A 27781-nucleotide genomic window follows, 5' to 3' on the forward strand; every position below is an offset into this window, starting at 1 on the left:
TCACATTTGCTTTTGTCCTCAAGCAAACTGTCAAACCATCAAATGGCTGGTGCCATAATTGATCACATGTGCAGCATCATGGCAGTTGCAGATCAACCAGAAACAGCATCCTTGGCTGTAAAGGATAGGCGGGTTTAATTCCCCTTGAAGGCTGTCAGAAGATCGGCCTCTACAAATTTGGCACAGTGCCTAAAAATGGAGAGCAACTGAGCATGTGCAGAGCAGGGTGAGACAGTGTATTACTGGATTTTAAACAGTATAGACACTGTTTTTAATGTTTTACATAGCAATACCTGCAAAAGGGGCCATACTGAAGTGATCTAGTAGTACTTAATTTTCTGATTAAAGTTCCACTTAAACAATTACATTTTGGCCTACACTATATGGTCAAGTGTGCGGACAGCTGACCATTGCCCATACCTTTATGACCAAGAATACGCAGACACCTCCAAATTATTCAATTGTGGATGTTTCCAGTAGGGGGATTGTTAATCCCTTGGCTCTCGCTCCCACTGGCCCTTTGAAGGTTTCTGAATGGCAGGAGCTGGAGACAGGCTTCTCGATCGTGAGATCGCTGTGATTGGCTGTCACACAAATCAAATAATTGGAACCAATCCTGCCTTCTTTAGCAAAATGTCATTCAGCTAAGCCCCTTTCACACTGCCGCGACTTGAAAGGTGGCGTGATTTTGCCACAATTTCAGGGAATGCCTGTATAAACTTGAGGTCTGTGGACCTCAACTCGCATCAAATTCGGACCAAAGTCGTACAGGGACTACTTTGAAGTCACACAGATATGAAGGTACTCATTGGAAATCACGGGGTACAACTTTGCAGTCCCAAGTCGCACAAGTGTGAAAGGGGCCTTAGGGTTTACATCTACTTTAACACCAGCAAACCTGGCAGTCACTTTACATCATCTAGTCTTACCAGGTATGGGAGGAACATTTTAAAATAAACAAGACCTTAAGGCTCGGTTCACACCTAAACCTGTTGTGGATTGCACAGTAACAATGTCCGCCCCTGTTCAGGGACGAATCTTTGCCTGAATTCGGCCTTGAAATGTAGCCAAAAGGTGCACAGCGTTTCTGTGCAGTGCGCTCCGCGGCTCCATAGAGAGCTGGTCATATTCTCCTGCTATGTGAATTGGATGCGGGGAAATCCGCATTCAATTCACATAGGTGTGAACCCAGACTTACTCTTCCTAGTCTAGACCTTCTATTGGGTACGACACTCAGAAGATACAATCACAGACATTAGTAGTGACTTCCCTCTTACACTGCAAAGAATTATTATTTTTTATAGTTAACACTACAAGAAAATCGGAAATACTTTTAATGGGCTCCCAATCCCATTCCACAGTGCTGTACAGAGCCAGTCACACCAGTCTCTGTACCAGAGGAGCTTGCACGCTAATGTCCCCCCACAGTCACACACTATTATTACACATTTATATAGCTCTGACATATACTGCAGTGCTGTACAGAGAACACTGAACTAGTCACATCAGTCTCTGTACCAGAGGAGCTTGCACTCTAATATCCCCCAGCAGTGACACACTATTATTATAAAATTATATAGCTCGGACATATACCACAGTGTTCTACAGAGAACACTGAACCAGTCACATCAGTTTCTGTACCAGAGGAGCTTACACTCTAATGTCCCCCCCACAGTCACACACTATTATCATACATTTATATAGCTCTGACATATACTGCAGTGCTGTACAGAGAATATTGAACCAGTCACATCAGGGCTACACAGAAAAGTCGGCTATGCTCAGAGTTTATGTTTGGATTGTGGGAAGAGACTGGAGCATGTGGTTGGAAAGTCACATAGCCATGGGGAGGACATACAAACAGCTCCGACAGAGTCTCCATTGAAAAGAAGAACCCAAAGCCCCAGCGCTGTGACTGCTAAACCCCGAGCTACAAAGAGGCAAAAAAAAACACCTTGCGGGATGATGATGATGTGTGTGTGTCAGGAATGGTGTGAACTGGGTTCCTTCCATCTCAGGGATATTTATAGCTGTAGTTTCTCTTCTATTTAGCAATGCAGATGCTGAAGTGTCATTTGTGAGGTGATGTGATGTGACGGAAATTTTAATTTCCGCAGGACTAGGCAAATTTACATGAGCTATCCACTCCTAGGGTAAACAATGGACCAGTGGAGGGACAATTCCATCATGCTTCCTGTCCGGTTTTGCAGAGATGATGATGCCTTGGAAGCTCCCTGTCTGCTCCTTCCTCCATTATCTAAACAGTATGCCTGGCCATGAGATGTGCGTCCATCAAATCAAATAACTCCGATCGCACTGTCACTTGTATTAATTTAGTGTTTAGGATTAATACCACTTTTAGGACACATGTACACTGGGTAATGCCAACTTTACAGGCGTTTGGCGTTTATTTTTTCAGCCTGTAAATCCACCATTATGTTAGCCTGTGTGTCCATGCACTCAAAAGCATTTACAGGTGTCTTACAAGAGGAGCGTTTACAGGAAAAAAATAAATCATCAGAGCGCTCAGGGGAGGAGCAATTGGGCAGAAAAAATGCATGCACGCGCATAAAACACACATAAGTGCGCGTTTACGCTAGATGCATTTACGCACATTTCCCAATGAAAGGAGAAGTATAGCCACAGCTTGTTTGCTTTAGCTCCCGCCCCTCTCCACAGCCCAGTGCTCCAGTGAGGGGGCATAGAGCAGATAGCAATGACTGACGGTCACCAGCTCTATGGTCATGGAGCTGTGAGAACTGAGCGATCAGTGGTGTTTGATCGCTCAGCCTTAGAACCGTGGTGTTCTCAGCCTTAGAACTGGCAGGGGGCAGATGCAGCATCCAATTAAGTAAGTATGATTTAAAAAAGAATAAAAAAAAAAAAAAATGCATGACGCCTGACCATCTGTCTGGACAGTGCTGACTGGCCCTGTGTCAATCACATGCACCCTCCCTAGAAAAACTCTCTAGCAATACACACCAAACTGAGCACGTGCAGGGTGCCCCCAAGGCTCTGTACTATCAGGAGATGAATTGGGGACTGTGGAAGTTTTGCCAGGCACCCGCTCCATCTCTGCTTAAGTTGCCTAAGCGATCTGAGTGGCAACCCCCCCACCCAACCTCCTGGGACACATCACAGGTCCCAGAGGCTGCGGATCCATTCACAAACAAGTGCATCTTGCACATGCGCAGTAAGAGGCTGACTGTAAAGCCGCAGGGAGTTACAGCAGGGCTTGCATATTAAACATTGCATTTCCAGGGACCCAAATTCGGGAGAAAAAATGTCCCAAGTGAGAACAGCAATGGATCCCTGGACAGGTAAGTGTCCTTTTAATAAAAGTCAGGAGCTACAGTATTTGTACCTACTACAGTATTCCTACCTGTTGATCAAGGCCATCTGACAAGTAAATCCTGCCCGATCACAGCACACATGGAGAGCTGCAGCGGGGTGCCAAGTGCCATGCTGCACTCAACACTAGTGTGGAAAATAATACATTCTGTCAGGTGGAGTGATCTCCACCCGACAGATGATTTCTAGTCCTGGCCTTTGACTGGCTGTCATTCAGAGGCCGGGAGGCAGGAGAGTGGGGCGCTGGCACCCTAAATGCAAGTAACAAGTTATATACAGTGAGGGGGCATCGGTGAAGGGGTTAATAATGGCACGTGTCAGTGTTAATAACCCCTTTATGCTGCATTAGTGACCAGTGGAAGTGTTTAATAACCCCTTCATGCTGCAGCATACAATAGCTTAATTAACACTCACACTCTTGTCACTAATGCAGCAGAAAGGGGTAATTAACTGTCACTGGTAACGAATGCATCAGTGGCCAATAGCAGCACATTAACCCCTTCATGCTACATTAGTGGCCCCAGTGGCAGTGTTAATTAAACCCTTTATACTGCAGCATGAAGAGGTTATTAAAAACTTCCACTGGCCACTAATGCAGAAGAAAAGGGTAATTAACACTGACACTGGTGCCACTAATGCAGCACAAAAAAGTTAATTACTGCCACTGCCCACCAATAGGGAGGGTAGTTTGAAATAACACTACCACTGACCACCAGTGCAGAGAGCATGAGAGGGGGAGGGATCCCCTTCAGCCGCCTGTAGCAGCAATCCAGCCAGAAATTAGCCGCTAGGATTGCTGTTACAGAACAGCATTGCCTGCCAAAAAAAGGCAGCCTGTAGCCCAGGGGGGTCTCAAACTGGGGGCCCTCCAGCTGTTACAAAACTACAAGTCCCATCATGCCTCTGCCTGTGGGAGTCATGCTTGTAACTGTCAGCCTTGCAATGCATCATGGGACTTGAAGTTTTGCAACAGCTGGAGGGTTGCCAGTTTGAGACCCCTGCTGTAGCCTAAATGTATGTTAGTCTGTCTTAGACCCCTTTCACACCAGGGCGTTTTGCAGGCGCTATAGCGTTAGAAATAGCGCCTGCAATCTGCCCTAAAGAAGCTGCACCATTATGTGAAGTGTGAAAGCCCGAGGGCTTTCACACTACAGCGGTGCGCTGTCAGGATGTCAGGAAAAAGTCCTGCCAGCAGCTTCTTTGGAGCGGTGAAGGAACGCTGTGTTTACCGCACCTCCACCGCTGCTCCCCATTGAAATCAATGGGGCAGCGCTGTAATACCGCCGGCAAAACGCCGCTATTGCGGCGTATTGCCCCTTTCTCGGCTACTAGCGGGGGGGTAAAAGCGCCCTGCTAGCGGCCGAAATGCGCCGCAAATCCTGCGGTAAAACGCCGCTAAAAATAGTGGCGTTTTACCGCCCACGCTATGGGTGGTGTGGTGTAAAAGGGGTCCTAAAGCGTTTGTTTTTTTTGCCTTAAAAATGCCCCTTCTCCTCATAACTTCTATGTTGAACCCATTTTCAGGCCACTCCAATCTGGAGATGTTACCTCACCTGTGTGAGCCAGTGGCGTATGTAGGGGAGAGGAGAGGAGGGAGTGCTAATAACACCTGGGACATGGAAACCTATGGGTGATGTCACCGCCCCAGGTTTTACCGGCCCTTGTCAATCGCTGTCTCCTCTGCAGCCGCCACTGGCTGACACAAGGAAGATCACATGACCGAACCGGGGCAGGCTAAAATTTTTTTTTTTTTTTACAGTGACATTTGTTTAATTATATTTTTATAAGTTTTCTTTATGCCATAATTTTTTTATTGGGGCCTTGCTAGTTAAAGGATAACTAAAGATTTATTTAAAAAAAAAAAATCATACTTACCTCTTCTGTGCAGTTGGTTATGCACAGAGTGGCCCCAATACTCATCTTCTGGGGTCCCCCGGTGGTGCTCCTGGCTCCTCCTCTTCTTGAATACCATGTCGGAGAAGAGCTCTCCCTCGGGGCAGCTGTGCGGGCGCGCTCCCGTATCCTGCTGCTGCGTCCATTGACACAGACAGCAGGACTCGGCTCAGCCTCCTGGTGCCCACGTCATTAGATTTGAGTGACAGCAGAGGGTACCAATGGCTGTGCTGCCATCAATCTATCCAATCAGGACCCGAGACACCGGCTGGAGCGGGTGCGCTCATCCCTGGGCGCAGGAACGATTGGGCTTGGGTAAGTAAAAAAGGGGGGCTCTGGGAGGCTGCTGCATTCACAAGAGGTTTTTCACCTCAATGCATAGAATGCATTAAAGCGGAGTTCCACCCAAAAATGGAACTTCCGCTTTAAGAGAAGGCGACCCCCCCCGACATGCCACATTTGGCATGTCATTTTGGGGAGGGGGAGGGTGGGGTTGGAAACCCTCTTTTTATAGAGGGTTCCATCTCCCAATTCCTCCGTGGCGCTGGAAGGAAGATTATCTCTCCCCCTCCCTCTCGGCAATCATTTGGGACACATCACGGGTCACAGATGATTGCCCGGCCAGTCACAGCGATCCGCATGGCTCACGCATGTGCGCCCACAGTGGCAATGCCTGCACTGCGAGGCGGGGGAGAAGAGCGGTGCTTACACCGCATCATTGGACCCCTGGACAAGTAAGTGTCCAACTATTAAATGTCAGTACCTGCCGTATTTGTAGCTGCTGACTTTTCTATTTATTTATTTTTTTTTTAAGTGGAACTCCGCTTTAAGGTGAACAACTTTGAGGGCTTACAACCCCTTTAATATCTTAAAAAAAAAAAAAAAAGTGCTACACCCCGGTGATCTTTGTTGCTTAGGTAGATTCCCACTTCCTCAAAGGTTTACTACCCCTGCTATAGGCTAAAGCTAATGTTTTACCCCCCCCCGATCAACCAAGTCAGAAGCCTAAATGGGGTCAGACCGGGTTATCTAACCACCAATCAGTCCCACCCCTTGTTTGTCTTGCTGTTTGTTATGTACATTAAAGAATGAAAACCAACAAAGAACCCAAAGATCTATGTGGTCTGCTTCATAGACATGATGAATATATGAGGATTATTATGTTTCCACCTTCCTACATAAATAATGTATATTGTCCAACAATGTGAGAGATTATATCATAAAAATGACATTTTACATATCCAAAACAAAAAAAACAAGTCCAAGAATAAGAAAAGGCCCAAGAAAATGAAAGTGAACAAGATTCAGATTTGCTCTGGAAAACCACCCTGTGCTATGGGCAACACAGACAGTTCTCATTGAGGACATCCGGCAAATAAAGGTCACAGTGGCTTCCTGGCTCAATGTCCAGATGGCTGCACAAGACACAGGGCTGAGACTTGCAGAAATCCTAAAACACAGAATTACCCCCCCCCCAGATATACAGAGGAATGATAGGTGGTCACTCGTCTTACCCTTCATGCTGCCGGTGGGAATGATCCCCTCTGTGCTTCCACCGTATCCCCCGGACACTATACTCGTCTCGTTCAGGTTTGGGCCAGAAACCATAACTTGTTGTAGATCCTGACACATGAAAACACAATTTATATGTAACAGCAGAATGAACAACACAACACAAACCAGTTCTACACAAAGATGACGGGATAGAAATCATGTCACCGAATCACTCAGGACAGGAGGAGCCACAGCAAACCGAAAAAAAAAGGAAAACCGAAGATCAAAGTGGAAGTGAACATAAAAGAGAAGTTTTACTATGTGTTACAAAACTTTTAGAAATGCTGAATATGCCTAAAAAAATAAAATGACCTTTGGTTTTTAAAGTGGTTTGTAAACCTTTACATACTTACGCACTGAAGTGACTGGCCTCAGGTGATACACAGAGATGAAACAAATCCTCTTACATAAGTTGTACCTGTTTATCAGTCCATCATCATCCACCTTACAAACCGCTCAGTGTCTGCTACACCTCTCTGCCAATCCCTCCATTGGCTGCCAACAAATTTAATTCAAAAAATACTAAGAAATAAGTTAAAAAGCCATCCATAACTCTGCCCCCAGCTACATCACTAACCTAGTCTCAAAATACCAACCTAATCGCCCTCATCCTTCCTCCAAACACCTCCTGCTCTCTAGCTCCCTCATCACCTCCTCCCATATCTGCCTCCAGGACTTCTCCTGAGCCTGGCCCATCCTCTGGAATTCCCTACCCCAATCTGTCAGAATGTCTCCACATTTATCCACTTTTAAAAAAATTTCCTCTTCAGGGAAGCCTATCCTGCCTCCATCTGACAACTGCACTACTTTGTCCATTAGCTCATCCCCCACAGCTATTACCCTTTTGTATAACTTGACCCTCCCTCCTAGATTGTAAGCTCTAATAAACAGGGCCCTCTAAATCCCCCCTGTATTGAATTGTATTGTAATTGTACTGTCTGCCCTTATGTTGTAAAGCACTGAGTAAACCAGGGGTCTAAAAACTACGGCCCTCCAGTTGTTCAGGAACTACAATTCCCATCATGCTTAGTCATGTCTGTGAATGTCAGAGCTTTACAATGCCTCATGGGACGTGTAGTTCTGCAACAGCTGGAGGGCCGAAGTTTTAGGATCCCTTGCGTAAACGATCGGTGCTATATAAATCCTGTATAATAATAATCTGCAGCCATTTCCTCTCTCCAGCCTTCTAAATCACACGGATCAAAGGCTATTCCTAAGTGCCAGAAAGCAGGGGATGGGATCTGCCATCACACACTGCATAGCAATGAGCCGAGTGTAATTTGAGACCCAAGTGGAGAGAATGGACCCCCGCCCCCCTTTACACGCACAGCTGAGACTATCAATCACCTTCTGTGTGCAGAGGAGGGGGGGGGGGGCATCTCCCGAGATTCTGTAGTGTCAGGATAACCTGTGAAAAGTGACTAATGTAGGGAAGGGAGAGGAGACAGGGATGACACTCTGTGCTTTGGATCTAGGCAGGAATGACCACCAATGGATTTTGATTATTACTAAAACATGTGTAGCGGCGGCTCCTGAAGAGCACACGCTATGCGGTTTTTCTAAAATTAAAGTTGCCTAAACTGCAGTTTGGTTTGGGTGTAATTATCTAAATTGGGCCTCAGCATCAGTCTGACTGGACTGTGAGATGTTCAGCCTGGCCACAGGGGGCACTGTCTCTTCTGGCAGGCATGGAACTGTGGTCTGGTCGGGCGCTTAAGTTACTCTCTCTCGGAGCCCGCCCAGTGGGAGGGGGAACTCTCGCTGTGCTATTGGCAGAGGGTACATAAGATGCGGATGTCACGTGGCTTGGGGTTCCAGTCCAGTATGATGTGCTGACTACATCGTCCTGATCCTCCTGACCAACCCCCAGGAAGGCTATGGCCTGGGGTGCGGATCCACCCGACTTTAATGTCTTGGAGCTGGCTAGCCCATGGCAAGGAAACTAAAGGAGGATTCTGAGGTGGTTGGGTCCCGTCTCCGGTTCGGGAGAGACCCAGTGTACTTCGAGCATTCCAGAGGAGGACTCTTAAGAAAACCAACCCGTACGTGGTGTTCTTCTAAACAGGACCTGGAAGGGCTGAAGTAACCGAGAGAATCCGGTCTTGTGGATAACGCCAAGCAGGCTGAAAGATCCAGGTATCCTACAAGTGTTTCAAGTTTAGTTTCCCTACATGTTCTGCAACAACGTCTGGCAAAGACTTTGTTCCTGAAGTAAGCACCAAGTTGGCTGCTAGGCCTTGTGAGAGAGGGACTGTCCAACTTGAGTGATCATCCAGCTGCGAATGGCTATTCTCTGGATGCAGTCAAAGTAAGCAAGTTCTTTAATGTTTTTGGACTTTGACACTAATGCCGCGTACACACGATCAGACTGTCCGGCGGAATCCACCCGTGTGTGGGCTCCGGCGGACTTTTTTTCCCCAAAAGTCCGGCGGACTTAGAAAGTAGTTTTGACTCAAAAATTGTCCGCCGGGTGTGTGTGCTATTTCGCCGGACTTTTGAAATGAACGGACTTTCCCGCACAAGGAGAAAAGTCCATTCATTTTGAACATGGCTCCAGGTAGCCAGGACTAGCGCCTTTGGAGGCGAGATTGACACGTCGCTAGCCCCGTCACCTGGTATGGACTTAAAGGGGAAGCCCTACGCTGAAAAAACACCTCCCCCCCACCCCAAAGCACCTTGTCCCCATGTTGATGAGGACAAGGGCCTCTTCCCAACAACCCTGGCCGTCGGTTGTCGGGGTCTGCAGGCGGGGGGCTTATTGAAATCCGGAAGCCCCCATTAATAAGGGCCCCCAGATACCGGCCCCCCACCCTATGTGAATGAGTATGGGGTACAATGTACCCCTACCCATTCACCTGGTGAAAAAAAAATAAAAAATAAAAACCACACAAGGGTTTAAATTAATTGCAGAGCTCCGGGGGTCTTCTGTCTTGGGGGTCTTCTCGTCGGACTCCTCCGCTATCTTCTGCTAGCTCTTTTACTAGCAGAGGAGCCTGGCTTTCTTCTTCGTCGCCGCCCAGGGGTCTTCTTCCGACTTCAGGGGTCTTGTCCCCCTCTTCGGTTCTTCTTGCCGGGCCTCCGCTTTCTTCCTTTAGCTCTTTTACTAGCGGTAGCCTGGTCTTCTGTCACCGCCGCCTCTTCTTCTGACTTCAGGGGTCTTGTCCCCCTCTTCGGTTCTTCTTGCCAGGCCTCCGCTCCTTCTTCCAGCTCTTTTACTAGCGGTGGCCCGGTCTTCCATCGCCGCTGCCTTCTCTTCTTCTTGTTCTTCTCCTTGTTCCTTGAGATGTTGACTCGACGCTCTCTCTGGCCGCAATGACAGCGACGCGGTGACTTATATAGGGACAATGGGCGGGGTCACCGGGTGATGTCCCCGCCCATTATGATGTCACAGTCCCAGCATCCTCCTCTGGACGAGTTCCACTATGGAGTTGACCCTTACAGGAGGCAGAAACACCTTTTCTTGGATAGTGTCCAAGTTTAGGCCCAAGTACGTTAATACGTGAGTGGGGTGAAGGTTTGATTTGTTTATATTCAGAATCCAGCCTAGGTGTTGCAAAATTTGTACAGTCTTTAAGATGTTTTGGACCAGGACGGGACGAGATTGATCCTTCAAAAAAAGATCGTCCAAATATCCTACCACCACAATTCCCTGGGATCTTTAGGTCCGCCAATACAGGGGCCAGAATTTTTGTGAAGACTCAAAGAGGGTTGGCTAAACTGAACAGCAATGTGACGAATTGAAAATGTCGCCCTTCTACCGCAAAACAGAGAAACCGCTGATGCGGCATAGAGATGTGCACATGAAGATATGCATCTTTGATATCTATGGATGCTAAGTAATCCCCTTTCTTTAGGGAGTTTACCACTGAGCGAGTCAATTCCATACGGAACCATCGAACACTTAGAAACAGATTGAGAGATTTGAGGTCCAAAATGGGCCTTACCTCCCCATTCGGTTTCAGTACGGTGAACAGGTTTGAGTAAAACCCTTTGAACCTTTCCTCGTGCGGGACCTCGATGATTACTCCCTGCTTTTGCAGATGCTCTAAGGCCAGGAGCAGACATTTCCTTTTCTCTGGTTCCGCCGGAACCCTTGAGCTCAAGAATCGAGTTGGAGGAAGAGGGAACTCCCCGAAACTCTATCTTGTAACCTGATGTTATGATGGAAATTACCCTCTTGTCCTGAACCTGTTTTCTCCAAGCATCCAAAAACAGCCAAAGTCTTCACCCCACCCGTAAGAACGGGGGCGCCCCTTCACAGGGTAGACTTAGAACTGGGCTTGTTTGACCTTTGATTCCAGGGTTTTTTCTGACCCTGTGTTTTGTTTTTTTAAACCGGACTGCTGAGGCCGTCGATACCGATTGAGAAAAGAAGAACTAGGTCCTGGAGCACGGGGAATCTTAAAGGAGGGTCGTTTATTCTCCCTATTTTTTATTTTTTTTTCATAAACATTTTATTGAAATAAAGGAAGGGTACATAAAAGTACAATCTCAGCAAATGTTGTTTACATATAAACATATCGACAACAGTCCTGGGCTATGCCCATAGCTTGTATAAACAGCATAAGAAAAAAAAAAAGAAATTTGAATCAAGGTAAAGGCACAAGACATTTAACTTCATGCGATTGAACCTCAGGTCTATATACCTCTAATGACCCAGTCTTGGGCAGGATCTGAGGTGAACAAGAACCACTCTAGTTATTGGATAGACTGTTCAGTTGGGTAAGATAGGGGAGGGGGGAAAAAAAAAAAGGGGGGGGGAGGGTGGGGAAATTATCAAATTTGTTGAGGGGGGGGAAAAAAGGGAACACAGGAAGAGGGGGGGCGGAGGAGAAAGGGTAGGCAATGCTGTATAAGAGAACGCAGATGATAAAGCGTCTAGGATGAACTCGCCTGAAAGGGGATGCTGGAAAAAAGGGAGAGGGGGTGAGGACTTCACCAGCTGCGCTCTCCCAAGCTCGAACAGGGGAGCAACCCCATGGGATAACAGTGATGTAGTGTCTGCTGTCATCCATCAGTAATCTTTACGGGGTCAACCTACTGCTTGAGGTAGTCGATTCCATGATGTCGTGGTACATCTGAGAGGCCTTAAAGGACGACCAATCGCCCCAGATTGCAGCATATACCGCAGTCTTATCAAGTGAAGTGTAGATCAGCTTCTCCATTTCTGCCGTTCTATTGATACGATGGAACCACTCGACTAAGGTCGGCACAGAAGCAGCTCGCCAATGGATCGCACATTCTAGCCGCATTGATCATGTGTAGAGCGAGCGATTTATGGTATTGTTTTTTGGGAATCTCAGAAAGATGTAGAAGATATTGCGCCAGAGAGAAGTCTAATGGGAGAGAAGATACCCTCGTAACCACTTCGTGCACATTTCGCCAGTATGGTTGCAGAGAGGGGCAGCCCTACCATATATGAAGGAACGTGCCCGTCGTTGCACCGCATCGCCAACAATCTTTTGGCACGGCCGGTGTATATCTATGAATCACCTCCGGTGTTCTATACCATCGTGTTCTCACTTTGTACCCATTCTCTTGTACCGAGACGTTTAAGGAACCCTTGTGGAGGTAGAGGTTATATTCTCCCTATTAACAGGGAGCAACACGCTTTTCCCACCTGAAATCTTTTGGATATACTTATTAAGATCTTCACCAAACAGGCGTTCACCATGAAAAGGAAAAGCTGCAAGAAGCTTTTTGCATGGTGTCTCGGCCGACCAGCTTTTTAGCCACAAGACCCTGTGCATATGTACGGACAGAAGTGCACAACGAGACATCTGTTGGATTGCATCTTTTAATGCATCCACTGCAAAGCACAAGGTGCGAGGGAGCTCAGATAATTCCTCTGTAGCTTCTCCTTGACAAGGTGGGTTCCTGACCGATTTTTTTAACACGATCCTTTAAGGACTGGCATATGCCAATAGCCACTGTCGCTGGCTCAACAGCTGAACCAGCTACTGAAAAGGAGGCCTTTAGCAAAAAGTTTCTAGCTTTTTATCGGCCGGATCCTTAAATACTTGGGCGTTATCCACCGGGCAGGTCAAATTTTAATTTACTGAAGAAATGGCGGCATCCACCAGAGGTGTACCCCATTTCTTCTTGAATTTCTTCTCCAAAGAATACAGGAGGGGAAACCTTTTTGGGAGGTAAATATATCCTGTCAGGATGATCCCAATCTGCATAGATCACCTGTTCTAATAACGGATGCACAGGAAATGCCTGGGAACCCTGCTGAGGTCGAAGAGAACCCAAAGTAGAACAGGAGGGTGCAGTTTCCTGGACTGGGGGTAATTTAAACCCAGCTCGAACCATCTCTGTCAGAGAATGGACAAATAATTTTTGGGAATGGGAGGCTGAAAATGGCTCATCCGAGCTAAACTCTCCCTTTGAAGAGTCCTCAGCTTCTCCTTCTTCTCGATCCCTTGCGACCAGATCCTCCTCCCACTCTGGGTCTGGGTACCCAGGCCCTGCCTGGTTATTAGAATCCTGATGCTCAGATGACTCCCCATCATGATCATGTTCTGGAGAGGGAGATCTGTTACGTTTTCTCCCTGCTTGTGTTACCGAGGCAATCATTCCCTGCTATTTTACCTTCAAGGCCAGATAATGCGGATGCCAAATCATCTTTAGTAACATAAGCCGAGGCAGGGACACCAGTTGTGGCCACAATGCCTGACAAATGCAATGGCTCAGCCAAGCCAGAATCCACAGGACCTTCAGGGGAAGCTGGGATAATATCCTCAAGAGTTTGATCTCCTGCTTTTAAAGGAGGTACTCTTAACCCTGTATTGGTCTTGCTCCCTGTTCCTCTCTTCCTGGAAGACATTGCTTACAAGTATGGGAGGACAGCACTCCCTCTGAGCTAACTGTAATCCAGTATACAGCAGCTATTACAGTTTTAACACTGTCCCCTTTAACCTGATGCAACTGTGTCCAAAATCTGTAGACTCACATGCCCAACAAGCTCTATGCCTCCACGCACACACCAGGTGAACTGCCTCCTTTTAAAAGGCATGGTATCCGAACGTATAGTGGCGCCAAAATACGTTGCATGCGTGCCTGGAAACTACAGACCGTACGAGGTGAAAATCACCTCAGCGGCGCACACGTTCGTTGAAAAGACACAGTAACAGAGGGGAAATACAGCAATCCCAGAGGGAGTACTCACCAGTCCACGCTGCAGGACCTGAAAGCCAGGCCCAATCTTCCCCCATCACGGCGGGTAGTGCCTCTGTGGACCTTCAAGGACCGGGTCCCCCATCATGGGGTCCACACTATTTGGCCTGTAAAGCACCCTTTGGGTTATCTTGGGCAAGAAAATGACCAGAATACCACTATCCAAGGGTCCAGCGCCTAAATAGGACACGTTACAAGCAAAACCTCGTTCTTGCATCGAGGCTCGGGTACCATTCCTTTAGCTTCGTGCCATCCGAACGGATACAATCACAACGTCCTCACTGGGACGCTTAAATGACAAAATTTGAAGAGCTTCACGTTCATGACCATCACCTGAAGACACTGGCAAAAAACTGAGGTGGCTCCCGTATGGGAGGGGTTATATGGGAGGAACCTTCTTGCTATTGGTTGCCAGTGTCCAATCACCTAGATGTAGCGTATAACCCAGATAGTCATGAATAATTGCTCTGTGTCCCATTATGTATGATAAAGAAATCATTTCTATAATGCAGAATAGTAACATTACAGCCAGCCACCTGAAGCATGTTCATCTGCTCCCAGGCACTAAATGAACCACAACTTAATCAGAATTTGCCAGCACTGGATTTCACAGACACTAATGAACTATTCCAAGACAAGCATGCATCAATATGACCGTGTGGATCAAGAACACAACCACAATAAAGTATCAAGACTTTGTCCGAACGGTTGTCTGTTGTCTGATTCTTAACTGTTAGTGTATAGATAATGAGAGAAGATGGAAACCATAATATGAACTCTGAGAAGACATCAGGCTCAGGCAAAGAGGAAACTCACAAAATCGAATGCATATGATGGTAAAACAGACATTATATACTAGGATGGGAAAGAAGAAGGACGGTCACTGGACAATAAAACAACAGTAGGTAATATTTTATTGTAGAGACCAGGAGGAAAAGGAAACTAGAAAGAAGGACTTTGGTGGTAATGACAGTATAAGATAGGGGACATACTTTACATATATACATGGACACATCGGAGATCAGGCGGAACTGGAAAATGAGAAGAAAGGACACTACTGGTAATGACGTTAGCAGGCATGGGAGTATACTATACATAACCTGACAAGGGACACATTGGAGATCAGGAGGGATTGGAGAGAAGGAAAAACAGTGGTGGTGGAAGAAACAGTAGAAGACCGGGGAACATAAATAACCTGAGATGAACACATGGGAGATCAGGAGGACCAGGAGAGGAGGAGTAAATACACTGGTGGAAATAAAAGTAGAAGGCAGAGGAACATACATAACCTGACATGGGCACATTGCAGACTGGAGGGATGGGAGAGGAGAAGGTAGGACACTGGTGGAAACAACAACAGAAGACAAGGGAACATACATGTCCTGAGATGGACACATCAGAGGTCAGAAGGGATGGGAGAGGTGAAGGAAGTTTACTGGTGAAAATTAATGTAGAAGAAGAGTGATGAACATACTGTACATACCCTGAAATGGACACACTGGAGATGAGGAGGGGTGGGAGAAGAGAAGGTAGAACAGTGGTTGAAATACAGTACAAGACAATAGAACATCCAAGTCCTAAGATGGACACATCAGAGGTCAGAAGGGATGGGAGAGGAGAAGGACACTTGTGGTATTAAAAGACAAGGAAGCAATCACACCCTGATACAATAACAATAGAGAACAGGAGGAATGGGAGAGGAGAAAGAAGGATGATGGTAGACAGGAGGAGAAACCCGACAAACATTAAAGACCAAGAGAAACATGAGCAGAGAAGGAACATTGTATGGCAGTACGCATATCAAAAAAGGAGCTGTGGACAATTTTGTGACTCTGAATGAAGAAATATGAATAGGGACTAATGTTACCTGCTCCAAACTCTCATCTTCATTGAGGGTCCCGGAGACACCATTGCTGCTGATGGGGATCTCCATGGTGGCAGCTTTACTCATAATTCCTTCAGACATGGTGACCCTGCAGAACATGATGGAGGATAATCACGCATATGACACATACATACAACAATCATATATTTAATTGTGTCTTTTGGACTCATATCCAATATATACTGGTATTGGTTGTTTCTGATGACCCCTCCCGGCTTTGCTCTGCTATGTATAGTCTGGCCACATTCCTGGATGGAGGAAGAAATTGTATCTCAGTAACTGGGGAGTTGTCATTTCAGGTTTGACCTATCAATGGATTCTTAACAGGCAATGAATTTTCAACTTCCTGAAAAGTTCATATTTGTGTGATGAGATGAATTCCACTTTTCTGGAGAGGGAATGAAGCGTTAAAGCAGGCCTAAACCAACTTAGGTCCTCCAACTTCCCTTGCTGCTCTAATACAAGATCGCTGTAAAGCCCCTTTCACAAGGGCCAGATCCAGTATTGCTCAGCGAGGATCAGCGGAGCTGGTAGATGACCGGTCCGTGTCCGCTCCGTTTATGCAAAGCGGACATGGCCACAGCCCGCTTTGCTCTATGGGCAGTCAGATGTAAACGGACCGGCTGTCCGTTCACACCCAACTGGCCTTCTATATGATCTGGCCAGATGGAGGGGAACGGATCACCACTCCGTATGATTTTGCCAGATCAGAGGTAGGCGGAGTAAATGGACACAAGTCCATTTCCAACTGACTGCCCATAGAGAGTCCAATCGGGTCCGCCTGAAAAACGAACAGGCAGACCCAATCATACAGCCCTTGTGAAAGGGGCATAAGACCACTGAAATACCACCTAGCTAGGGCCTCCAACCAGCTCGCTGCTTCCCTGATACTTTCAGATTTTGTTTGCAGGCAAGTCCTGTGTGAGGTACGGACAGTTTCATACTCTTACATAAACTTCCCTGTAACTGCAGTTGTGCAGGGACACCACATATTAAATTGCACTTTAATAGGCACCAAAGTTAGACCCAGTGCACCTGGTCAGACATACATCCTCCCCTTCTCTGCTGTACATGTCTGTATAATGACTCTTGTGCTGAGGGGTGTGGAAGCAGTATTTTCACTATGAGAAAAAGGAATTTTAGAGCATTTCCAGCAAATTTACAATTCATAAAATGTGTCAGTAAAGGACTATAATTAACCACTTGAGACCCGCGCTATAGCCGGACGGCTACAGCGCGGATCTCCTTTTCCGGGACGACGTCAATAGACGTAGTCCCGTGCACGAGCGGCCTGCGCGCCCCCCGAGGGGCGCGCGCTTTGATCGGCGAGTCTACGAGACTCGCCTGATCACCGATCCGTGCAAGGGGTCGATCCTGACCCCTTATCACGTGATCAGCTATCAGCCAATGACAGCTGATCATGTGATATAACGGAGCCGGTAATCGGCTATTATTCCTCCTCGCGCTGACAGCTCGAGGAGAAAAAAAAAAGCCGATCACCGGCGGCCGTGATCGGGACATCAGTCCCGATCACGGCCAGCCCTGCCAGTGCCCACCTGCCCCCTCATAACTACACATAATAAAAAATTAGTGCCCCCCGTCAGTGCCACCCAGCAGTGCCCATAGTGCCACCCAGCAGTGCCCACAGTGCCACCCAGCAGTGCCCACAACCTGCCTCAACAAAGGTGCTGCACCCCAGTGCCACATATCCGTGCCCATCAGTGTCATCTACCAGTGCCCATCAGTGCCCAGCAGTGCCGCCCATCAGTGCCCAGCAGTGCCACCTATCAGTGCCCATCAGTCCCATCTATAAGTGGTACCTATCAGTGCCCATCCGTGCCATCTTATCTGTGCCCATCTTTGCCCATCAGTGCCGCCTTATCTGTGCCTATTAGTGCCGCCTTATCTGTACCTATTAGTGCCGCCTTAACTATGCCTATCAGTGCCCACCAGTGCAGCCCATCAGTGCCCACCAATGCAGCCCATCAGTGCCCACCAATGCAGCCCATCAGTGCCCACCAATGCAGCCCATCAGTGCCCACCAGTGCAGCCCATCAGTGCCCACCAGTGCAGCCCATCAGTGCCCACCAGTGCAGCCCATCAGTGCCCACCAGTGCAGCCCATCAGTGCCGCCTCATCAGCGCACTTCAATGAAGGAGAAAAATGACCTGTTTGCAAAATTTTATAACAAACTATTAAACATGTTTTTTTTTTTTTTGCATCTTTTTTTGTTTGTTTAGCAAAAAATAAAACTTCCAGCTGTGATTAAATACCACCAAAAGAAAGCTCTATTTGTGGGAAAAAAATGCTAAAAATTTCATTTGGGTACAGTGTTGTATGGCCACGCAATTGTCATTCAAAGTGCATCAGCGCTGAAAGCTGAAAATTGGTCTGGGCATGAGGGGGGTTTAAGTGCCCAGTAAGCAAGTGGTTAAATAAAAAGGTGTGAGACTTCAACAGGTTATTAACACCACAGAGGGTTTTGCTGCATTTGAAAATTGGTAGATGTGTTACTGGTATTCTTATTGAGGTACCTACTGTATATTTGGTTATTCTAACTAACAGACTGGTGGATTAGTAGTAGGGTAAGACACATAGCTGCCAACTGTCCCTAATTTGGAGAGATTGTCCTTTCAGACACCAATCCGTCTGTCTCTTCCCTTTTCTTGGACCTCCATGATGCCATCATGCCTGATGGTTCTGTGCTCAGGGAAACATACCTGTGTAGGCTACAACTGACCAGGTTTAGAGAAGCACTCATTTGCAGAATTACAGGCAAGCATGTGTGCAGGGGTATCTACTGGGCATACAGGCAGGCAGGAGTACTAGCAAAAGTCACTTGCAGCACAGAGGTGCTAGACAGGGACACAGATGTATAGTTGGATCACACAAGGAATCTTGGAGGGAAGATACCCATTGGAACTGATGGGGAACCCAGTCTGCCAGCACATACTGTGACATATTAGGCCCTTGGAAGGACTAAAAGCACAGAGTCTAAGCAGCCACCTTGTCTTCACCAGAGGTCAGGAAAGTGGAGATGGGTTTTGCTGTAGACAATCGCCAGCTTGCTTGTCTCTGACTCAAGCAGACAGCCATTAAGAAGGAAGTACTGATATGCAGGTAAGAGTCCCTTACAGCGCGGAGATGCTGGGAACATCGGTCAGTTGGTAGTACAGCTCAAGCTGGAAGTGGTGCATGCAAACACGCAGAGGCACACAGGAATCACCAGAAGTGGGCAGTGGTGCACAGAAAAACAGAAGAAGAACTAGAAGCAAGCAGAACTGCACAGGAACACAGGGCAGGCCGTAGACTAGAAGCACAGAAGGAGACACTGAAGCAGGCTGCAGACTAGGAGGACACAGGTGTCAGTAACATACGGCAGGCTGAAACCCACAGGCAATGGCAGAGGTGCAGGAAAGCGGTCAGAGCTACACAAGTGAAGCAGAGGCACGCTGGCAGGAACACACAGAGTCACCGGGGATAGGCTGGACCACAATGAGAACACTGAAGGTATGAGGATCACACTGGCAGGCTCTGAAAGACACTTGAGAAGTATTGGAAACAAGGAGGTCCAGCTACGGGAACACTTGAAATCTATATTTTTGGGGTCACTCAATCACTTGGAAAGTCAGGGACACTTGACAACTCAAAATTCTGAATCAATTGGAAGGTCAGGAACATTACAAAACCTGGATTTTCAAGTCACGTGGAATTTCTCAGAAAGTGGATTACACTAGGAAATTCAAAATTTTGGGGTCACTGGGAATCTCTTGGAAAGTCTGGGAAATGACGAAACTTATGGAAACACTGGGGAGCCTGAAGCTGGGACACTAGCGGTTGCTCAAGCAAAGCCTTAGGAAATGATGCCAGCTAAAAAGAGGGAATGTTTTTTCTTGAAAAATACTTACCTAGATGGATGCAGCATCAGTCTGATGCTGCCTCTGTCCTGCGCCGTCTCTAAGATTGAGAACCAATCGATCAAACACCGCTGATCGCACTCAGCTCTCAAAGCTCTGTGAGCAGAGAGCCGGTGACTATCAGTCACCGGCTCTCTGCTCTGCCCATACCTGGTGCCGGTGCAGGCATGTCGGTGCATATCGACCATATGGTCGTGATCTTTCCCGCTCCTGGACCGGCTCTGTGACGTCAGCTGACAGCAGATCACAGGAGTGCAGAACAAACTGCACTCCTGTGATACACATGAGAAGTACAGGAAAACAAGCTTTGGCTGTACTTCTCATTTAATTAGAATAGGAGATGGACTAGCTGGGCTGAGACTGAGCACATTAAAAAAATGAATCAACAGCAAATGAATATCAAGCCTTGAATGATAAGTGCTATCAGCAGAACCTTGCAGATTAAAGCTATTGAACTACATGTACCAGCATGACTGTTGGTCTGTGGGAATATAACTGACAGATTAGTAAATCTGTGACACCTTCCTAGTTGTCCACAAAGGAAGGCAACGGTCATGGAACTTTGTATGAGGAAAGTCCCTTAAAGCGGCAGTCCACCGGGACTCCGCATTTTTTTTTTAAAAGCCAGCAGCTACAAATACTGCAGCTGCTGACTTTTAAAATAGTGACACTTACCTGTCCAGCGCGCCCGCGATGTCGGCACCCGAAGCCGATCTGTAGATCGTCATTCGGGTGCTGCCGCCGCCATCTTGGGTATGGGAATCAGGAAATGGAGCCTTTCGGCTTCATTTCCCGGTTCCCTACTGCGCATGCGCGAGTTGCGCTGCGCAATAAGGACGGTCCCCGCTGCCTCTGGGATCTGTGTGTTTCCCAGCAGGCAGCGGGGCACTTGCGGAAGGGGGCGGGCACTTGCGGAAAGGGGGCGTAATCTACGTCCCTTTCCACAGAGAGCTATCCCGGAAGTGGGTGCAGTTACCTGGATTATCCAGGTAACTGCACCCCCCTCCCCCCTGAAAGGTGCCAATTGTGGCGCCGGAGGGGGGGGGGATTCCGATGAGCGGAAGGTCCATTTTAGGGTGGACCTCCGCTTTAAGGATAAATAAAAAAATGCATGTTATTGAAAATGTATTTGGGATTTAAAGTAAAAAGTTCCTTAATTAAAAATGCATGGTGCAATTTAATAATATAACAAGCCAAAAAAAAGAAAAAAGAAAGAAAAAAAAAGAAAAGAAAAGGGGGTTGTGTATAAAATATATAAATACAATAAATTCATTATATAGGTACATTTTCATATGAACAACTAAATAGGGAATACAGGTTTTAAAAATCAGCATGTGACTGGTAAATGTTTTTTTTTAGAATATAGTATAAAAAACTAACATGGTAATAATTACATAATAATACATAAGGAATATAGGCTAAACTGTCTTGCCATGGTGAAACTCATCTTGCATTCATATTACGTTCTGTGTCCATGTAGGCAGAATTACCCCCACTTCCTCTTAGTGATAATGGTGGAATCTTCTGCAGACAGCATTTAAAAAAAGTGGGCAGAATTCTCTTGTTGTAGGCAGCAATCAGAAACTTATGGCGGGACTGCGACATTGCTGCAAACAAAATCAGACACTGACACTTTTTTGGGGAACTAGTGACACTGATACAGTGATCAGTGCTAAAAATATGTACTGTTACTGTACTAATGACACTGGCTGGGAATGGGTTAACATCAGGGGCGATCAAATGGTTAACTGTGTGCCCAACCTATGCTAGGTTACTGTGTGGTGTGTGCTTGTACTAGTGGAAGGCAGAGATCTGTGTTCCTGCTTTGCAGAAACACAGGATCACTACCTTCCCTACTGACAGAATGGCAGTCTGCCTTGTAGGCAGACCGCCGTTCTGCTTGTGTCCCAAACGACTGGCGGTTCCTGGCAGACATCGAGCCCGTCGGACCCGCCGATTGGCTCCCGCTGTGTCCAATCACAGCGGGAGCGGGCCTCTGGCGGCCCTGAAACCGTGGTTAGTTTATGTGCCTCTGTCATCCGCTGCTACCTGCAGCTCTTTTGTGTCTCCCTCTGTCCTCCTCCCCCCTCCCTACCCGTCAGCTTTCACTAGCGCTGCTCCTCTCCCTGCTGCTTCAAAACTATCTGAACTTTACATCATTCCCTTTGTCAGATAAAAAGCTGTATCCTAGTGCCTGTGCTTTATAAAAGAAAAAGCTGATTTCTACCTGTTTTAACAGCGTCTCCCAGCGATCATGTGACTCCAGGCTCTCTCCTTCCCGCATCCCTGGCTGATGTCATCAGGGGAATCTCGGCCCCACCCACTGGAGCTATCAGACGGGGAGAGCAGAGAGCCTGGAGTAATCTTATTGCTGGGAGATGCTGTTAAAACAGGTAGAAATTTTATTTTATTTAATTTTTTTATAAAGCACAGGAACTAGGATACGGCTTTTTTTCTGACAGAGGGGATAATATAAAGATGACATAATGGCTTATGCCGCGTACACGCGATCAAACAATCCGGTGGAAAAGTTCGGCAAACTCAAGTCCGCCAAACAATCCCCCCGTGTGTAGCCTCCGGCATACTATTTTGACCCGAAAGTACGGCAGACTTAGAATGCCGTGTTGCACTCCAATCTTCCCGGCGGACTCGCATTTCGGCGGACAATCCGGCCGTGTGTATGCCAGTCCGCCGTACTTTTGAAATGAGCGGACTTATTCCGCCCGGAGAAAAGTCCGCTCATTTCGAGCGGGTCTCCAGGTAGGCGGGGCCCGCGAAGGAGACGTCGCTGGCCCAGCCGCCTGGTATGGACTTAAAGGGGAACCCCCAACGCCGAAAAAAATCGGCGTGGGGTCCCCCCAAGTCCACAACAGACCCTTGTCCGAGCACGCTACCCGGCCGGCCAGGAAAGGGGGGGCCAGCGAGCGCCCCCCCCCCCTCCTGAGCCGTACCAGGCCACGCGCCCTCAACATGGGGGGTGCCTTGGGGAAGGGGGGGCCGCGCGCCGCCCCACCCCAAAGCACCTTGTCCCCATGTTGATGAGGACAAGGGCCTCTTCCCGACAACCCTGGCCGTTGGTTGTTGGGGTCTGCGGGCGGGGGGCTTATCGGAATCCGGGAGCCCCCTTTAATAAGGGGGCCCCCCACCCTATGTGAATGAGTATGGGGTACAATGTACCCCTACCCATTCACCTGTAAAATAAAAGTACAAAAAAAAACACAACACACGAGATAAAATACTTTATTGCACAGCTCCGGGGGTCTTCTGTCTTCGAGGGTCTTTTCGCCGGACTCCTCCGCTATCTTCTTGTAGCTCTTTTGCTAGCGGAGGAGTCCGGCTTTCTTCCTCGCCGCCGGCCTCTTCTTCCGACTTCGGGGGTCTTGTCCCCCGCTTCGGTTCTTCTGCCGGGCAACCGCGCCGCCGCCTTCCGTTGTTGTTGTTCTTCTTCTTCTCCAGGAGATGTTGACTCGACGATCTCTCCGGCCGCAATGCCACGGACGCGCTGCGCTGCCACTTATATAGGGACAAGGGGCAGTGTCACATGGGTTTATGTCACATGGGTTGGTCACATGGCGACAGTCCCAGCATCCTCCGGGACTGTGACATCGTAAGGGGGCGGGGTCACCATGTGACACCAACCCATGTGACATAAACCCATGCGACACCGCCCCTTGTCCCTATATAAGTGGCAGCGCAGCGCGTCCCTGGCATTGCGGCTGGAGAGATCGTCGAGTCAACATCTCCTGGTGAAGAAGAAGAAGAACGGAAGGCGGCGGCGGCGGCAACAGAAGACCGGGCCACCGCCTGTAAAAGAGCTATAAGAAGGCGCGGTGGCCCGGCAGAAGAACCGAAGAGGGGGACAAGACCCCCGAAGTCGGAAGAAGTGGCCTGCGGCGAGGAAGAAAGCCGGGCTCCTCCGCTAGCAAAAGAGTTATAAGAAGATAGTGGAGGAGTCCGGCGAGAAGACCCCCGAAGACGGAAGACCCCCGGAGCTGTGCAATAAAGTATTTTATCTCGTGTGTTGTGTTTTTTTTGTACTTTTATTTTACAGGTGAATGGGTAGGGGTACATTGTACCCCATACTCATTCACATAGGGTGGGGGGCCGGTATCCGGGGGCCCCCTTATTAAAGGGGGCTCCCGGATTCCGATAAGCCCCCCGCCCGCAGACCCCGACAACCAACGGCCAGGGTTGTCGGGAAGAGGCCCTTGTCCTCATCAACCTGGGGACAAGGTGCTTTGGGGTGGGGGGGCCGCGCGGCCCCCCCTTCCCCAAGGCACCCCCCATGTTGAGGGCACGCGGCCTGGTACGGCTCAGGAGGGGGGGGGGGCGCTCGCTCGCCCCCCCTTTCCTGGCCGGCCGGGTAGCGTGCTCGGACAAGGGTCTGTTGTGGACTTGGGGGGGACCCCCACGCTGATTTTTTTCAGCGTTGGGGTTCCCCTTTAAGTCCATACAAGGCGGCGGGGCCAGCGACGTCTCCTTCGCGGGCCCCGCCTACCTGGAGACGCGCTCGAAATGAGCGGACTTTCCTCTGCGTGTGTGGGCGAGTCCGTTCATTTCAAAAGTAGGGCGGATAGTACGGCGGACTTAGTACGCCGTATTAGTCCGCTCAAAAAGTGCCGTGTGTGGGCAAGTAGCCCGTTCGGAAAGTCCGACGGACAGTCTGGTGGGAAGTCCTCCAGACTAAGTACGTCGGACATACCGCTAAGTGTGTACGCGGCTTTAACAACCACTTTAACTACTTAAAGACCAGCCGCCGTTGTTATATGTTGCTAAATTGACATTAAATACCATTGTTATGGGAGCAGCTAGCTGCCATAAACCTGGTATTTAAGATGGCGGACTGTCCTCTTTCAGATACAAGTGGTCTCAGTGGCGGATTCACCGGTGGCGGGAGATAAATAAAAAGTTAAAGTGCACCGTCTTGCTGAGATTGTACACAGAAGCGAAAGCATACGCAAGTCGTGCCGGTATATGAAAACAGTGTTCAAACCACACACGTGAGGTATAGCCGCGATTGTAAGGCCCCTTTCACACTGGGGCGGGTGCGGCATCAGCGGTAAAGCGGCGCTATTTTTAAAACCTCCCACAAAGCGCAGCTGCAGCGGCACTTTGCCGGCGGTATAGCCGCTCTGCCCCATTGATTTCAATGGGTAGGAGCGGTTTAGGAGTGGTGAATACACCGCTCCAAAGATGTGGCTAGCAGGACTTTTTTCCCCGTCCTGCTAGCGCACCGCTCCAGCGTGAAAGCCCTCCAGCTTTCACACTGGAGTGAAAGGGGCCAGATTTTTTTCAGGCGCTATTTTTAGCGCTGTAGTGCCTGAAAAACGCCCCAGTGTGAAAGGGGCCTTAGAGCGAGAGCAATAATTCTAGCCCTAGACCTCCTCTGTAACGCAAAACTGGTAACGTGTAGAAATTTTTAAACGTTGCCTATGGGAGATTTTTAAGCGTAAAAGTTTGTCGGTTGGGTATCAATTTAATCGGCATAACATTATCTTTCACAGTATTAAAAAAAATTGGGCTAACTTTACTGTTGTCTTTTTGCATTTTAACATTTTTGTATTTTTTAAGTTCAAAAGTGAATTTCTTTCCAAAAAAGTGCACTTGTAAGACCACTGTGCAAATATGGTGTGACAAAGTATTGCAATGACCGCCATTTTTTTCTCTAGGGCGTCTGAAAAAAAAAAAAAAAAAATGTTTGGAGGTTCTAAATAATTTTCTACCAAAAAATAAATAAAATAATGACTTGTAAACACAGAGTCGGAAAAATAGACCCGGTCCTTAACCACTACAGATCCGCGCTATTGCCAAATGACGGCAACAGCGCGGACCTACATTTCCGGGACGACGTCTATTGACGTCGTCCCGGATACGAGCGGCCTGCGCGCCCCCTGAGGGGCGCGCGTGGCACGCTCTGTGATCGGCGAGTCCGTGAGACTCGCCTGATCACCGATCCGTGCAAGGGGTCGATCCCGACCCCTTATCACGTGATCAGCTGTCAGCCAATGACAGCTGATCATGTGATAGAACGGAGCCGGTAATCGGCTATTATTCCTCCTCGCGCTGACAGCGCGAGGAGAAAAAAAAAAAGCCGATCACCGGCGGCCGTGATCGGGACATCAGTCCCGATCACGGCCATCAATACAAGGGACCACCTGCCACCTGCCAGTGCCCACCTGCCTCCCGCAGTGCCATCCTGAAGTAAAATAAAACGCAAAAGTAAGTGCCCCCCGTCAGTGCCCACAGTGCCACCCACAGTGCCACCCACAGTGCCACCCACAGTGCCACCCAATCTGCCTCAAAGGTGCTGCACCCCAGTGCCGCCCATCAGTGCCCAGCAGTGCCTGCCGCCCATCAGTGCCCAGCAGTGCCGCCCATCAGTGCCCAGCAGTGCCACCTATCAGAGCCACCTATCAGTGCCACCTATCAGTGCCCATCAGTCCCATCTATCTGTGGTACCTATCAGTGCCCATCCGTGCCACCCATCCGTGCCACCCATCTGTGCCACCCATCCGTGCCATCTTATGTGCCCATCTTTGCCCATCAGTGCCGCCTTATCTGTGCCCATCGGTGCCGCCTTATCTGTGCCTATTAGTGCCGCCTTAACTATGCCTATCAGTGCCCACCAGTGCAGCCCATCAGTGCCCACCAATGCAGCCCATCAGTGCCGCCTAATCAGCGCACTTCAATGAAGGAGAAAAATGACCCGTTTGCAAAATTTTATAACAAACTATTAAAACATGATTTATTTATTTTTTTTGCATCTTTTTTTGTTTGTTTAGCAAAAAATAAAACTCCGAGCTGTAACTAAATACCACCAAAAGAAAGCTCTATTTGTGGGAAAAAAATGATAAAAATTTCATTTGGGTACAGTGTTGTATGCCCGCGCAATTGTCATTCAAAGTGCATCAGCGCTGAAAGCTGAAAATTGGTCTGGGACTGAGGGGGGTTTAAGTGCCCAGTAAGCAAGTGGTTAAAGAGGAGGGCCGGTTTAAAAAAAAAAAAAAAATTTTTAAAAGTCAGCAGCTGCAAACACTGTAGCTGCTGACTTTTAATAAGCAGACTTATCTGTCCAGGGCGCCCGCGATGTCGGCCGCCCGAGGCTGACCTGTCCCTCGGCTCTCGGGTCCCGGCACCACCATTTTAGCTATGGGAAACAGGCAGTGGAGCCTTGCGGCTTCACTGCCCGTTTCCTACTGCGCATGGGGCGCGCTGTGTTCTGGGACACACAGTTCCCAGAACACAGTGCGACCCATTACCCAGAAGACGCCGCACGGAGGAGAGAAGACAGAAGATCTCCGCGGAGGAGGAAGAGGCAGATTAGGACGATGTGACTAGCAACAGGCATTTTTTTTTCTGATTTTTTTCTAAATTTTAATGTATTTTTGTTTTTCAGGGTGGCCCTCCACTTTAAGTGGTTAAAGTTTAAGTCTAGATTGTGTCCAGATCAAGGTGGATTTGATTTAAATCACGATTTTTAACCACTTAAGGACCAGGCCTCTTTTTCAGACTTGGTGTTTACATGTTTTAAACAGTTTTTTTTGCTAGAAAATTACTTAGAACCCCCAAACATTTTATATTGTTTTTTTTCTAACACCCTAGAGAATAAAATGGCGGTCATTGAAATACTTTTTTTCACACCGTATTTGCGCAGCGATCTTACAAGCGCACCTTTTTTGGAAAAAATGCATTGTTTGAATAAAAAAATAAGACATCAGTAAAATTAGCGCAATTTTTTTTTTTATATTGTGAAAGATAATGGCACGCCGAGTAAATTGATACCCAACATGTCACGCTTCAAAATTGCGCCCGCTCGTGGAATGGCGTCAAACTTTTAGCCTCAAAAATCTCCATAAGGGACATTTAAAAAATTCTACAGGTTGCATTTTTTGCGCTACAGAGGAGGTCTAGGGCTAGAATTATTGCTCTCACTCTACCGATCGCGGCGATACCTCACATGTGTGGTTTGACCACCGTTTTCATATGCGGGTGCTACTCACGT

At 48.0% G+C, this 27781-nt stretch overlaps 1 protein-coding gene across 1 annotated transcript in view; it reads right to left on the reverse strand.

The window, feature by feature from the left end:
* The window catches only part of ARFIP2 (ARF interacting protein 2), a 141370-nt gene that overhangs the window by 70699 nt on the left and 42890 nt on the right, over window positions 1-27781 (reverse strand). Inside the window, 3 exon segments of the mRNA XM_077451304.1 lie at window positions 6759-6867; window positions 14970-15008; window positions 15845-15950. Coding sequence (XP_077307430.1) covers window positions 6759-6867; window positions 14970-15008; window positions 15845-15943 — 247 coding nt within the window. The 5' untranslated portion in view covers window positions 15944-15950.

The sequence above is a fragment of the Lithobates pipiens genome, unplaced genomic scaffold (genome assembly GCF_037356315.1).
Source record: "Lithobates pipiens isolate NorthernLeopardFrog02 unplaced genomic scaffold, aLitPip1_a1.2 Scaffold_23, whole genome shotgun sequence".
NCBI lineage: Eukaryota > Metazoa > Chordata > Amphibia > Anura > Ranidae > Lithobates > Lithobates pipiens.